The sequence below is a fragment of the Eurypyga helias genome, unplaced genomic scaffold (assembly GCF_000690775.1).
Source record: "Eurypyga helias isolate BGI_N326 unplaced genomic scaffold, ASM69077v1 scaffold12498, whole genome shotgun sequence".
In the NCBI taxonomy this organism is placed as follows: Eukaryota; Metazoa; Chordata; class Aves; order Eurypygiformes; family Eurypygidae; genus Eurypyga; species Eurypyga helias.
This window is the reverse complement of record NW_010268932.1, coordinates 4535-17280: the sequence shown is the minus strand read 5'-3', so window position 1 is coordinate 17280 and position 12746 is coordinate 4535. Positions and strand designations below refer to the sequence as shown.

General features: G+C 42.8%; 1 protein-coding gene across 1 annotated transcript; it reads left to right on the top strand.

The window, feature by feature from the left end:
- The first annotated feature begins 3211 nt into the window (after positions 1 to 3211).
- On the top strand, positions 3212 to 7051 carry LMO2 (LIM domain only 2 (rhombotin-like 1)). Its single transcript, XM_010157916.1, has 2 exons — positions 3212 to 3477; positions 6614 to 7051. The coding sequence occupies exons 1-2, from the start codon at positions 3212 to 3214 to the stop codon at positions 6831 to 6833; spliced, it is 486 nt and encodes a 161-aa protein (XP_010156218.1). The 3' UTR covers positions 6834 to 7051.
- Positions 7052 to 12746: the final 5695 nt, after the last annotated feature.

Below are 12746 nucleotides of genomic sequence, written 5' to 3'. Positions count from 1 at the left end.
GGCATTTTCCAGCCGCTCCTCCGGCCCCGCGGTGCCGAGAAGGGCCCCGGGAGAGGGCGAGCGTCCCGCCGTCCAGATCTGCAGGTGGGTTCCATGCGGAGGGACCCCCTGCCCCGTCTGTGCCCTGCCCGGCTCGCTGTGGCCGATGACAGTGAAAGGTCAGAGCTGTTGTCTGCGGGTGCCCAACTTCCCCATTGCCATAACGCAACTTTCAAGAGCGTGTACAAACTGCTTCGGTGGGGGCAGGGTGTTCTGGAAAGGGCACGCAGCAAGACTTGATTGACGGGGTGTAGAAGATGAGAATTTCGCTCCCGGGGTTGCCCACTCGGGGAAGGGACCGACCCTCATCCTGTTGCAGGCGCTGAGGCTCTGCTCCGCAGCCGTGGGTGCAGGCGTCCCGCTGGCAAGCGGCGCGGTAGCTCGGGGTCAGGTCAGAGGGTCACTGCAGCACCGTCCGCACTAGGAACCGCGGTTATGCCTGTCCGGCCTCGTGATAAGGGAGAATAAAAGACTTACAAAATCTCTGTTTTCAGGTAATGCGTAAAACATTGCTCTTAGTCATTTGTGGGTTGTTTCCTGTGAGATACTAAAAACGCCGTCGCTAGAAGCCCTGAGTCAACCCATGGCAGCTGTTTCTTTTGTGGATGGAATCGATGCATTCCGTGTCGCAACGGATGTTCCGTATCTTACATTTCTGCTTATTTTATAGTGTCTTTTTGAGAAACAATAATCCAAGCTCCTAGGTATATGATGTCCAGGTCTCAAGTACAAAGTTTTAGTGATCTTTTTTCATTTACCCCCCTTGTGTTCTGGTGACTTAAGTGCTGGCTTTGAAATCTGTGGACATCAAAAAGCTAATGCATAAACCTGAAACTCTGTTTTGCGTAAACATCTCTTCGTCTGTTCCGTAATTCAGGGCTTTCAGAGAGACCAGTCTTGTGATTCCTGAACACCTGTAAGGTCAAATATTTTGGGGTACATCTGAAGTTTCAAGTAGTGGATAATAAATTATAATAACGTGCGTTTTCTTCTATTGGAGGGCTCTTAGAACTTGTCGGTGAGGAGCCCATGCGTTAGGAAAGGGAGTATGGGGCCCAAAAGAATAAACTTTGAAAAAACTAGGGCCTAATCACATGGAGAGTTCCCCATGATTTTAACGAAAACTCACAGGATGGAGGGCTGGTAGGAGAGGAATGTTACGGCACAACTTTCAGAAGTTAGAAGAGTGAAAATCAGAACAGAATATAATCAGATAGTATCTCAGGGCTCAGCTTCCCTAAATAAAAACTGCAGGATGAGTTTCTCAGCACAGAAGTTCTTGACCAGTGGTCGATTCTCCCTGCTGAAGAAAGTAATTTCCGCCCAGAAAACCGCTGACCCAGTAAATAAGCAGTAGTAATACATTTTTTTCCTGTTGCCTGCTGAAAGCTGGGAGCAGCCTGGTGTTTCTCTGTCGGTGTAGGTCTCCTCTGCCCTCCCTCCATCAGCCGAAGGGAAGGGAGGACAGACCAGAGACAGAAACAAAGCTTGAGGGTCTCTGCTACAGCAAGGACACAATAACGTATCAAAAAATTTGAGGCTGGACTCAACCAGCTATTGAGCATCTTGGTCATGATCCAGCAGAGCATAAATGTGCAAATATATGCCTTCCTTGCCGCTAGTCACAGGTTTAAAATTAAGCAAGTGCTTAAAGGATTGATCCCGATGGTCTTTTCATTAAATTCCCTGGGGTTTGGCTGAGGCTCTGTGTGGCAGCACCAGGGCACTACAAACCTCCCAGATCCGAGCTCAGGCACCTTTCTGGTAATTTTCTTCTCTTCTTTGTTTTTTATTGGGTTTTTTTTTTGGCAGAACTTGCAAACTTCCACAAAAAGGCAAGAAGGGAATTCCTTAAGAAAGCAGCTTTGAAGAAAATTCTTGCTTTACCTTAAGGCATTACCAGAGCTATCCTAGATTTCAGAGCTTTTCAGAAAGGAAAAAAAAATATTGTGCATGAGCAGTCAGTGCTAATACCACAATACAGATTTGTGCCTCCTTTCCTGCAGGAATGTGTGAATCCCAAATAATTGTTTGAGCTATGTTAGCACAGAGCCATCCCAGGGGATTCATGTCCTTAGCTAAAGGGAAAAAAGAAGTCCTGCAGTTAAATGAGGTAAAATTCAGGCTCTACTAAAAACAGCAGCGGAACTTAGACCAGTCGGGCAACAGTCTCATCTGTCATATTTATTCATTTCATGATGTTCAGAGAAATGATGTCCCCAGACTGAGTCCTCAAATTTACATTTCCCAACAGAAAGTTGACTACATGTAAAATCCCTCAGGTGCCTTTTCTAGTCCTTTGGCCCTTGGTGAGACAGAAATTCTCTTTGTTTCCAGTGGCACGAACAGTCAACGCTCGCTAGCTCAGGTTTACAGTATGGGCTCATATATTTTGGGGGTCTGTGCACAGATGCTTTATGGCAATGCTGGGGTTCTTCAGTGAGTGAGAGGTAAATCCAGAGGTTATCCGTGTTGATGAGGTCACTTACAGTTGTTAATAGGTAAACCTTAAAAATCTTGCTGGGTAAAAAGGTGAACTTTTTTTACAGAGATGAAAGCATTGCTAGATGTTGTGGACAAACCCGGATTATTTGAAAATGTGAAGAATATAATAGGAAACCCTAGGACTTTGGGGTTGTGGGCATTTGGCAGTCTGCACAGACATAACCAGCATTTCTGTGAAATGATGAACCCAGTCAACTTGTCGGTTGTTCTTTTGAAAAGGTGCAATCTTTATGGGTCAATCATGTTATGGGAAAGGTATTTCTTTTATAAGAACTGCATGGATTGAGACACATGACCCAGCAATTCATATTCTGTCCAGTAGAAGAAAAATGATGTGTCCACACAGATACCAACGTCCCAGTGAAGTGTTAGATGCTTTTACAGTAATGAATACACACGGGTGATACAGAGATTGTCATCTTTATGCACTATTCTTTGAAAAAAAATTAAAATAAAATAATTTGCATATTTTTGGATACTCTATTAAGTCCTTAAGTTTTAAGCTGTTTCTTTTTAAAAGAAAAGGAGTGTGAAGTCCTGCTCCTCTCATGTCAGAAGTGGATAAATCATTCACTCCACTGGGACAAAAAATCAGGATGTAATCCCTGCTCTAACTTGACCAGTCTTACGCTTGGTTTTATTTTTCCTTCTACTTCTTCTCGTTTGGATGCTTTCAGAGTACCTTTTCCTTCTCCAACGATCCTTTTGTTCCCGCAGGGAGCCGGTGGATGAAGTCCTCCAAATCCCCCCTTCGCTGCTGACATGTGGCGGTTGCCAGCAGAACATTGGGGACCGCTACTTCCTGAAAGCCATTGATCAGTACTGGCACGAAGACTGCCTGAGCTGTGACCTGTGTGGCTGCAGGCTTGGGGAAGTGGGGAGACGACTGTATTACAAACTGGGCAGAAAGCTCTGCAGAAGGGACTATCTCAGGTACACAACTCGCTCATTCTACTCCCACTCCCCTTCTTTCTGTCATTTTGGCGTTGCTTAGTTGTTTACTTTGTACAGCTAGTGATCAAAGATCCATAAAGAATTCATTTTTGATTACTGATAAACATAAAGCCTGTGGCAGTAGTCAGTTGTAACGCAGCACCATTTGCAAGCTCAGGTTTACAGTATGGGCTCATATATTTTTGGGGTTTGTGCACAGATGCTTTATGGCAATGCTGGGATTCTTCAGCGAGTGATAGATAAATCCAGAGGTTGTCTGTGTTGGTGAAGTCACTTACAGTTGCTTATAGGTTAGACCTTAAAAATCTTGTTGGGAAAGAAGGAAGTATTTTTGAATGGAAATGAAAGCATTGCTACATATTGTGGACAAAAGAATCACAGACTCACAGAATGGTTTGGGATGGAAGGGACCTTAAAGATCACCCAGTTCCAACCCCTCTGCCAGGGGCAGGGACACCTTCCACTAGACCAGGTTGCTCCAAGCCTCATCCAGCCTGGCCTTGGACACTTCCAGGGATGGGGCATCCACAGTTTCTCTGGGCAACCTGTCCCAGTGCCTCCCCACCCTCTCCGGGAAGAACTTCTTCCTGATATCCAATCTACCCCTCCCCACTTTCAATTTAAACCCATTCCCCCTTGTCCTGTCACTACAGGCCCTTGTAAAAAGTCCCCCCCAGCTTCCTTGTAGCCCCTTCAGGCACTGGAAGGTGCTATAAGGTCTCCCCGGAGCCTTCTCTTCTCCAGGCTGACCAAGCCCAACTCTCTCAGCCTGTCCCCAGAGCAGAGGGGCTCCAGCCCTCGGCGCATCTCCGTGGCCTCCTCTGGACTCGAGAATTATTTGAAAATGTGAAGAACATAGTAAGAACTCCTAGGACTTTGGGGTTGTTGGCATCTGTCTGTCTGCACAGACATCACCTGATAGTTCCAGGTGAACCACACTGTGTTTAGAAATTGGGAAAAGGTGATGAATTTCAGCGAGCTCCTCCTCAGTTGACAATGGACCAATGTTCCCCTGAGTGGTTTAAGAAGTTCTGTGCTTCTCCAAGCACTGCCTTGGAGCCGAAAGGTATATAAAACTAGGTGCCAAGATTGGCAACTGGTGAAAGATTGTTTAATTCTCTCATTTAAGAACACGGTACCCAAGGTAACTGAATTCAATTCATTTTCCTGATGCAGTAAGAACAGCCCTAGAGGAGGTTCTTGACTCCACTAGCCGGCAGGGTTGCTGTACCTGTTTGGTGTCTGACGGCAACTGCCTTTTATACATGGGTCGATCCCTGCCTTTTTCTGCATCACTGATCAAGTTATCCAGGACACTTCAAGCGGAAAGATGCAACATGCTGTAAGCTTTTTTCAGAGCTACCGCCAGTACAGGGAAGTTTGATTGCACTAATTTGGATCCAGTGGATTTTCAGTGTTCTTAAGCCTGGTCCTGAATAGACAAGAATTTACCCATTTTCCTGAATCAGATCCTACAAATACACTTGTTAGGCAGAGCGGTGTTAATGAAAATACCTCTATCTGTTTTGCCAAAATTTGTAAGGGGAAGGCTTAAATGGAGGTTAAGTTATTTCACAAAAATTGATAGCAAAGGATCTTTATGTTCTTGAGGACAATTAAAGTGTGTTGATCTTCGCTGTGCTGGTTGGGCACCATTTCTTCTAACGGATCCCTAATATGTCAGGAGATCTGTGCAACACAATAATACTATTTGACACTTTTTTAGCTACCTTACTGGAGGTTAATTTACCTGCCAATAAAAACTAAACCCAAATCCCAGTGGAGTTTCTAATTATGGTGTCCCTGAGCTTTACTGATGGGAAATTTGCTAAGCAGAAAGTAAGAACTGAGTTCTGCTAATGGGAGCACTTGTAAACACTCTACATACACAACATTCCAGCAGTGTTAATTACATTTCCCAAATACATTTCATCTTAAAAGGGAAGCGACAGAAAGTATGGCAATATAATTAATGCATTTTCTTGCAGTGAAAGTCAACGTTTTTATGTATTTAATAATGCAACGTGCAATATCTTCCTTTTTTAATGAAAAATTTTGCAACCTTTGTGTAGCCTTAATAGTACTTTCACTGGGCAGAAGTAAACACTGACATCTCCTGGTAGACAAAAGAAATTACGTATTTTCCCCTTAAAGATGTCTTAATTTAGTGAGCATCCTTTTTCTAGTTTAGAAGATGATGTGAAGTATGCGCAGCCTATGTGTGGTAGGTGGAAAAACTCTTTCTAGAATTAGTGTGGTACCTTAGAAGTGGAACTCAAGAGATGTATGCTTTGGACAAGTAATACGTATCTTTTCTCCCCCATTTTAAGAAAAAAAAAATCATGCTTATTTATTAATGATTTGATTTCCAAAATCTGTAGCCATCAGACTGCACGAAAGGCTGGCGTTCACACAAAGCTGAGTGTTGCATTTTTCCAGCTGAATGGTAGTGCGTGCTGCCAGGGAATCTGTATCTAGTGCATTCCTTAGAGGCTCCTTTAATAGACAATTGCATCATGATCTCATCGTAAGGGCGATCCAGATCACAGAACTGTTTGGGATAGCACAGGTGTCTAGAAGGTCTTGGAATCTTGGCATCTGAAGGTCTTTCAGAAGGTATCCTTCTGAAACCTGTCAGGAGTGACTTCATGGATGTTTGAGTTGAAAAGAACCTCCAGTGTGGACGCACTGGCACGAGACGGGAGTATTAGGCCATGGCTTGTGCCAACTTCTTTCTGTAAGCTACAGTAGCAACAGCTGAAGATAGGCAAAATTCATCAATGGAAAGGTAATTTCTATCGATCACAGAAGTGGCAGTATTAGCATGGCACAACTTTATGCTGTGATCTGGGGAACCTTTACTCCTCCTGAAGCTGCTCAGCATTTCGGGATCATTGATCAGAGAAGTCAGTAATACTGAAAATAGGTGAGGACTTTGGACTTTCTACTTCCATTTTTGGTATTGCCAAGTTTTCAGCTTTCCATGTGACCGTTCACTGTGGCAATACTGTGTCTCATGGATCGAGGCACTGATGTTGTGTTCTTGCTTTGATTTGCTTCTTCCCACCTCCCCAGCAAAGGAACTCTGCTGACTTCTCTGCTGTTGTTGTTTTAGGCTCTTCGGCCAGGATGGCCTCTGCGCCTCCTGCGACAAGCGGATCAGGGCGTACGAGATGACCATGCGGGTGAAGGACAAAGTGTACCACCTTGAATGCTTCAAATGCGCTGCTTGCCAGAAACATTTCTGTGTTGGGGACAGATACCTCCTCATCAACTCGGACATAGTGTGTGAACAGGACATCTATGAGTGGACTAAGATAAATGGAATGATCTAGCCAAGACGTGGCCTCGTAGCCTATAAAAGACATCTCTGGGTGACACCAATGCATAGCTGCCCTGAGGAGATCATCACCTGAGCTATGGGCTTTGTCTAAAATGGGGGCAAAACACCACGGAGTCGGCCCTTGGCAGGCAGTGCTACGTAGAATCTAAACTACATATAGGTGAAGAAGGCAGACCGAAGCAATAGTAGATAGACTGACTTCTGTTAACAAGGGCGTGTAGCTTATAACTATAACTTGACATCAGCCGCGTAGGTGAGCGCTGGGGAACGAACACAAAGCGATAATGAATTCTTGTAACTGGACAGAGAGTAGGGACGTCCGTACAGAGATGCTATGACTTTGTCACCTGCAGACTAGGAGTGTACAACTGAATTTTCTTTTCGTCTTGTTTTTGTTACGGAGTTTAGACAACAGCTCCTGATGAAGACTTGAGGAAGAATACTGTAAGACAAGGGCCGTCACTTAAGTGGTCATTCTGTATGGCCTTACACTTTGGGTAGGAGAGAAAGCAGGAAGAGGGTAGGGGTTATTTTTGCATGGATTTTTTTTTCCTTTGAGAATGAACAGTGCATCCTCTAGTCCCACTCTTTAAAAAAATTCTGCTGAATAGTTGTTTTCAGACACTGCTGTTTCAAGATGAGATGTTCCACAGATCATTTCTATACGAATATAAATCTAAAGAGTTGTTCAGCTATTTTATTAACTTAGATTACATCAATAAAATATTTGTTGTGTGTAGTCAGATTCTGCAGCTTTAATAAAAATAACAGAAGATTTGAGTATTGTTATTTCTTTTTTTTTTTTTTAGTTGGGTTGGACTTTTTGTTTGTATCATTTGTTTTATTTTTTGTAGCAGGGTTTCTGCACTTTTTCTACAGCTGACGCCTGCTGGATCCACTTAAGGTTGTGTTTCAAAGCAGTAATGTGAGAACACTGAGGTCTCTGTAAACCTTGTAGAGTTCTTCATGGTAAGGAGAAATTAGATAGTGGTGTGTGACACTGAGGCTCTTTGGTGTTTATGAGGGTGTTCTGAGGTTTGCAGCCCACAGAGAAATACTTTTGGGTGTTACATTGCCACAAAGACAGAGCCTATCTGATCTCAGAGGACATCATGTAAGATTAGGATCTCCTAGAAAGGTTGCTCTTCCTGATTTTGCTCTAGATCATTGAATCCAGTATAACATCACTAGAGTTAATCCATACTGGCTAGTATTTACGAAGAATTAAGTTCATAGCCTTTCCTGCAAAGACTGTTGTCACTTGCTTCTTAAGCAAAAGGAAGTTTCTTAGCACTGTAGTAATAATAAGAACATGAGAAGTATGCCTGGTCAGGAAAACGTGGACATTTGGTATCTTACTCCTACAGAGACAAGTAGTGGGTTCAAGTGTCATGGTTTAACCCCATTTGGCAACTGAGCACAACACAGCCGCTTACTCACTCCCCTCTAGTGGGATGGGGGAGAGAGTTGGAAGGTAAAAGCGAGAAAACTTGTGTGCTGAGATAAAAACAGTTTAATAGGTAAAGCAAAAAAGCGTGCACACATGCAAAGCAAAACAAGGAATTCATTCAGCACTTCCCATTGACAGGCAGGTGTTTCCATCTCCAGAAAAGGAGGGCTCAGTCACGCGTATGGTTACTTGGGAAGACAAACATCATCACTCCGAACATGTGTCCCCCTTCGTTCTTTTTCCCCAAGTTTTTATAGGCTGAGCAGGGCATCATATGGTCTGGAATATAATTTTGGTCAGTTGGGGTCAGCTGTCCCAGCTGTGTCCCCTCCCAGCTTCTTGTGCACCCCCAGCCTACTTGCTGGTGGGGTGGGGTGAGAAGCAGCAAAGTCCTTGACTCTGTGTTAGCACTGCTCAGCCATAACGAAAACATCCCTGTGTTAACACCGTCTCCAGCACAAATCCAAAACACGGCCCCATGCTACTATGAAGAAAATCAACTTTATCCCCTCCAAACCCAGCACATCAGACAAATGGAGTGACCTCCACATGAAGCCTTTCCAGCTTGCAGGAATGTCCAACAGACTTTGTGTGAGCTTGCCTTCAGACCCCTCTGCTTAACACCGACCCACAGACCCATTCTCTGTGAGTTTGTTCAGTTTTTTTTTTTTACTCTATGGCCTCCATAACATTCTAGATTGTAATATTCAATGATTTTCACAGTTTAATTCTATGCTGTGTTTATATCAAATCCTCCTGCCTGATAACTTCATTGGCTGACCACCGTATTGTGAGAGATTATGAGCAGTCTATTCCTATTGCCTTTTTTTTCACTATTCTTGACTTTGAAGACCTGTATCATATTCCCTCCAACTTATTTTTTTCTGAGATGACTGGTCTAAGTTTCTTCTTGCATGAAAGCTGTTTCACGCCTCTGATAATCTCTTTCTCATCTCTGTATGCTTTCTGGTTTTACATTACCCTTTTCGAGAGCGTCACTGGAACTGCATATTGTGTTCAAAATAAAAAAATAAAGCACAGCTGAACAAGTCTGACAGTCCACTCAGAAGGTAGCTGGCATGTCCATTCACACCAACAGTACCATCATGTAAGGAATAGCACCTAAGCATATGGTTGTCTATTTGTATTTGTCTGCTTATTTTCAATAAACTGAAAAGAACTGTTTATTTTCAATAAACCGTTTATTTTCAATAAACAAACAGTAGAAGTATTGGTTAATCCTGCCACAGGATCTCTCATCCAAGTGGCAGTGTTAACCAATGACAACATTTTGCATTTTACAATGGATATTCTGAGAGCTCTTTTTTTCTTGCTTTTGTTGTCAGAACTAGCACTGGGGGCGAAATCTTTAAATCTTATTACCAGTGAAGTTGGAAACTACACAGAGGACGTCATGAGATCGTGCTTGAAAAGTACAGTTTGAGGGCCATCCGATTTAGCCCTTCTCAAGTGATATGCTGACCTCTGGAGGCCATAGGCAGCTGGTATAATTATAATTCTTAGCCTAAAATGTATTCTTACCAGCAGAGTCAAGAAAGCTATGTACCCAAGGAAAATAGTCATCATCTCTCTTCATCTTCAGCGGCTCCTTGCAAATCTTCTGTCCAGCTAGAAACAAAGACTCGGTGTGCCTGTCAGTTTACAGAGCTGGGTGGATGTCACCAGGATGCTCACGCAGGGTGGACGCGCACAGTTGTTCTTCAGGTTGGAGTGAGGGAGCTCTGTCTGCACAGTGAGCTCTGCACCACCAGACAAGGTAGTACCAGGAGCTTTGTGGAAGATGCTTTTAAAGCTTTCCAGGGCATCATGCCCTGCCATGTCATTGCCATGTACCTCTCAGAGCGCCTCTTCTTTCACCCCTTCTTCTTTTCCCCAAAAAAGATACCTTGATAGCAGGACAGAAGAGTGATTATGGCTTCATGAACGTGGCAAGAAAATTTTGCAGATGATGGCAATCAGCTATAAAGCTGATTTTTCTGTAGTCACATGCTGATGATGGAGCTGAACAGGTACCAAAGGGGGTGTTGTACACTGGGACTCGTCTCCATCTCGTGGTGCTGAAGGGTCTCTGCACCAAGACCATGTGTTTCAGATCACGGGTAGCAATCTGCTGATAGTCCCGACCATGTGAGGGGCAGCGGGAGATAAAATCATCTTCCCTTTCACAAAGTAAACCATGATTTTGACTTTTCAGAATTGCTACAAAAGAAGTATTGAGTCACACCCTGTTCTCCTATAGCATGGTGGTGTAATTGAGTCCAAAATAGCTGCAATCACAGACTTAGACCAGCATAACGATAGCATCAATGTGGTCAGAATCAACGGGTACCACTACACGTAAGAGTTTTGACACATGTTCCCTAAACCCTCCCCAGTGTAACTTTTAACCTCACTCAGGCATGCTCCAGGGTTGATTTCCATGATTCCACCTCACAGAGAGGTTTGACTGAAAATTTAGTGCAAGGGGCCTTGTTAACATCTTGGCTGAGACTAGGTAAGGGTGTCAGTAGTTCAGGGAGGCCTTGTGGTTTTGCACTAATGAGAGCAAAATCCGTATTTTGTTCCCACCTCAGAAAGTGTTTCCTATATGACTTTTGGCAATGTAGTTAAATATTCTGCTTCTCAGTTGCCCACCTGTAAAATGCAGATATTATCACTTATTCTGTAAAATATAATTTAATGATGTCATTTAATGTATATCCTAATGGAAATTCACTCATTATTTTGTGTAGTGTATCATTTACACAGGAAAATATGTTTTCAAACCTAAATGGATATATTTATAAAGGAAGGATCCTGCAGGTTCCACAGTGGATATTCTTATTTTGTTATAAGATCACCAGTTTTATCTAGTCTATATAACTTCAGAAAGGGCTTAAACTGAACTGGGAAATGACAACTTGTGTCAGAAGAAGAGCCTCCACTTGAGCATTAGAATTGCTCTGCATATAATTATATATATACTATGCCACATATATATATACACGTTACTCTATATACTCTATATATACACATTACTCTATATATAACTATACCAGTCTGCTGGCGGACTTCTTCCCACCACTTACTCTCCACATTCAGGAGGACTGTGAACAGAATTCTCTTGGAATTAGTGTAACCAGCACTTCACCTCCATCCTCATCTTAAGTAGGTAAGGACTCTCTTGAAATCACAAGAAAATAAAATGTTCCAAAAATAATGGCAAAAATAAAAGCAAAGATGATTTAAAGGCATAGGCAAAAAGCACAATAAACTGAATATTACTTCATCAGCTGATATTCAAATGCATTGTCCTTTATATGTTTTCAATATCAGCAGTATTCTAAAAGGCGTATCATCCTTCAAGATTTCCCTTCTTTGTCCCCATTATTCAATGTCATGGTAGGAAGATGAGAGCATTACCGTCGATATCACTTTTTTAATTCCATGCCCTTGAATAAGGGCAATAAGAGCCCCACATAATAGAGTTTTCAGCGGAGAGAGTAAATGGGAATCGGTTGTTAATTCAATACAGGATACAGAAGCTCTCTCTCCCATCTCTTTTTCTCAGGGTATTACTGTGCCTCCAATTGTCATTATACCCAAGAATCAAATTATTTGAATTCTGGACACATCAGCACAAAACTGAAGACTCCCTGCCAATTTTGTAGCCTGCTTGGAAGGGAACATCAGAGAGCATCACTCATTTATACGCCTGCCATCCCGAGACTGTAAATTCAGAAAACAAGGTGGCCTCAGGTGCTGCACTTTAACACGTCTTTCTGGTCCTGAATCACACACCCCCACCCTTCACCCCCTCCCCCTCTTCCCATTCCATACAAGGTAACATTTTATCTCTGAAAGGCAAAGCTTTCAAGCATCTGCCAGGGTGAGTATAGACTCTGTATGGCCTGAATGTGAATTGAAAATGAGGCTATTAAGCATATTAATTGATAACAGTTACTTGTAACTTTGAAAAAGATTCATGACACTTGGAAAAATAATCTATAGAGATTGTTGTAAAGACAGCGCATCATCAGCTTATTTCACGTGCAGCAGGTTCATCTGTTTTATAGAGCTTACTGCACTGCAGCCAAAGGAAATTGTAATGGCCACTGGAAAAACTGATCTATTCCTCTGCCCCATGACAAAAAAGAAACCATAAAATGACACAGAACAGAGAGATTGAGATATGATATCAGGAAACATCTAAGGAACTATAATTAAATTAGGATTCAGAAGTCTGTCAAGCAGATGAAGATTAAACCAGCAAAAAAGTTGAACCTTGTTTGAAGCAACTTGTTCCCTCCTGCTATGGGTTGTTTTGTACTGGGCTGATGAGAAGGCACATCTCCAAAAGGTTCCTAATAAACAGCAGATCTCTGATGGTTAATTAATAAACATACTTTGCAGGAGTATACCGTGTTCTGTTTAACGCTTTTCAAGTGCCTTGCA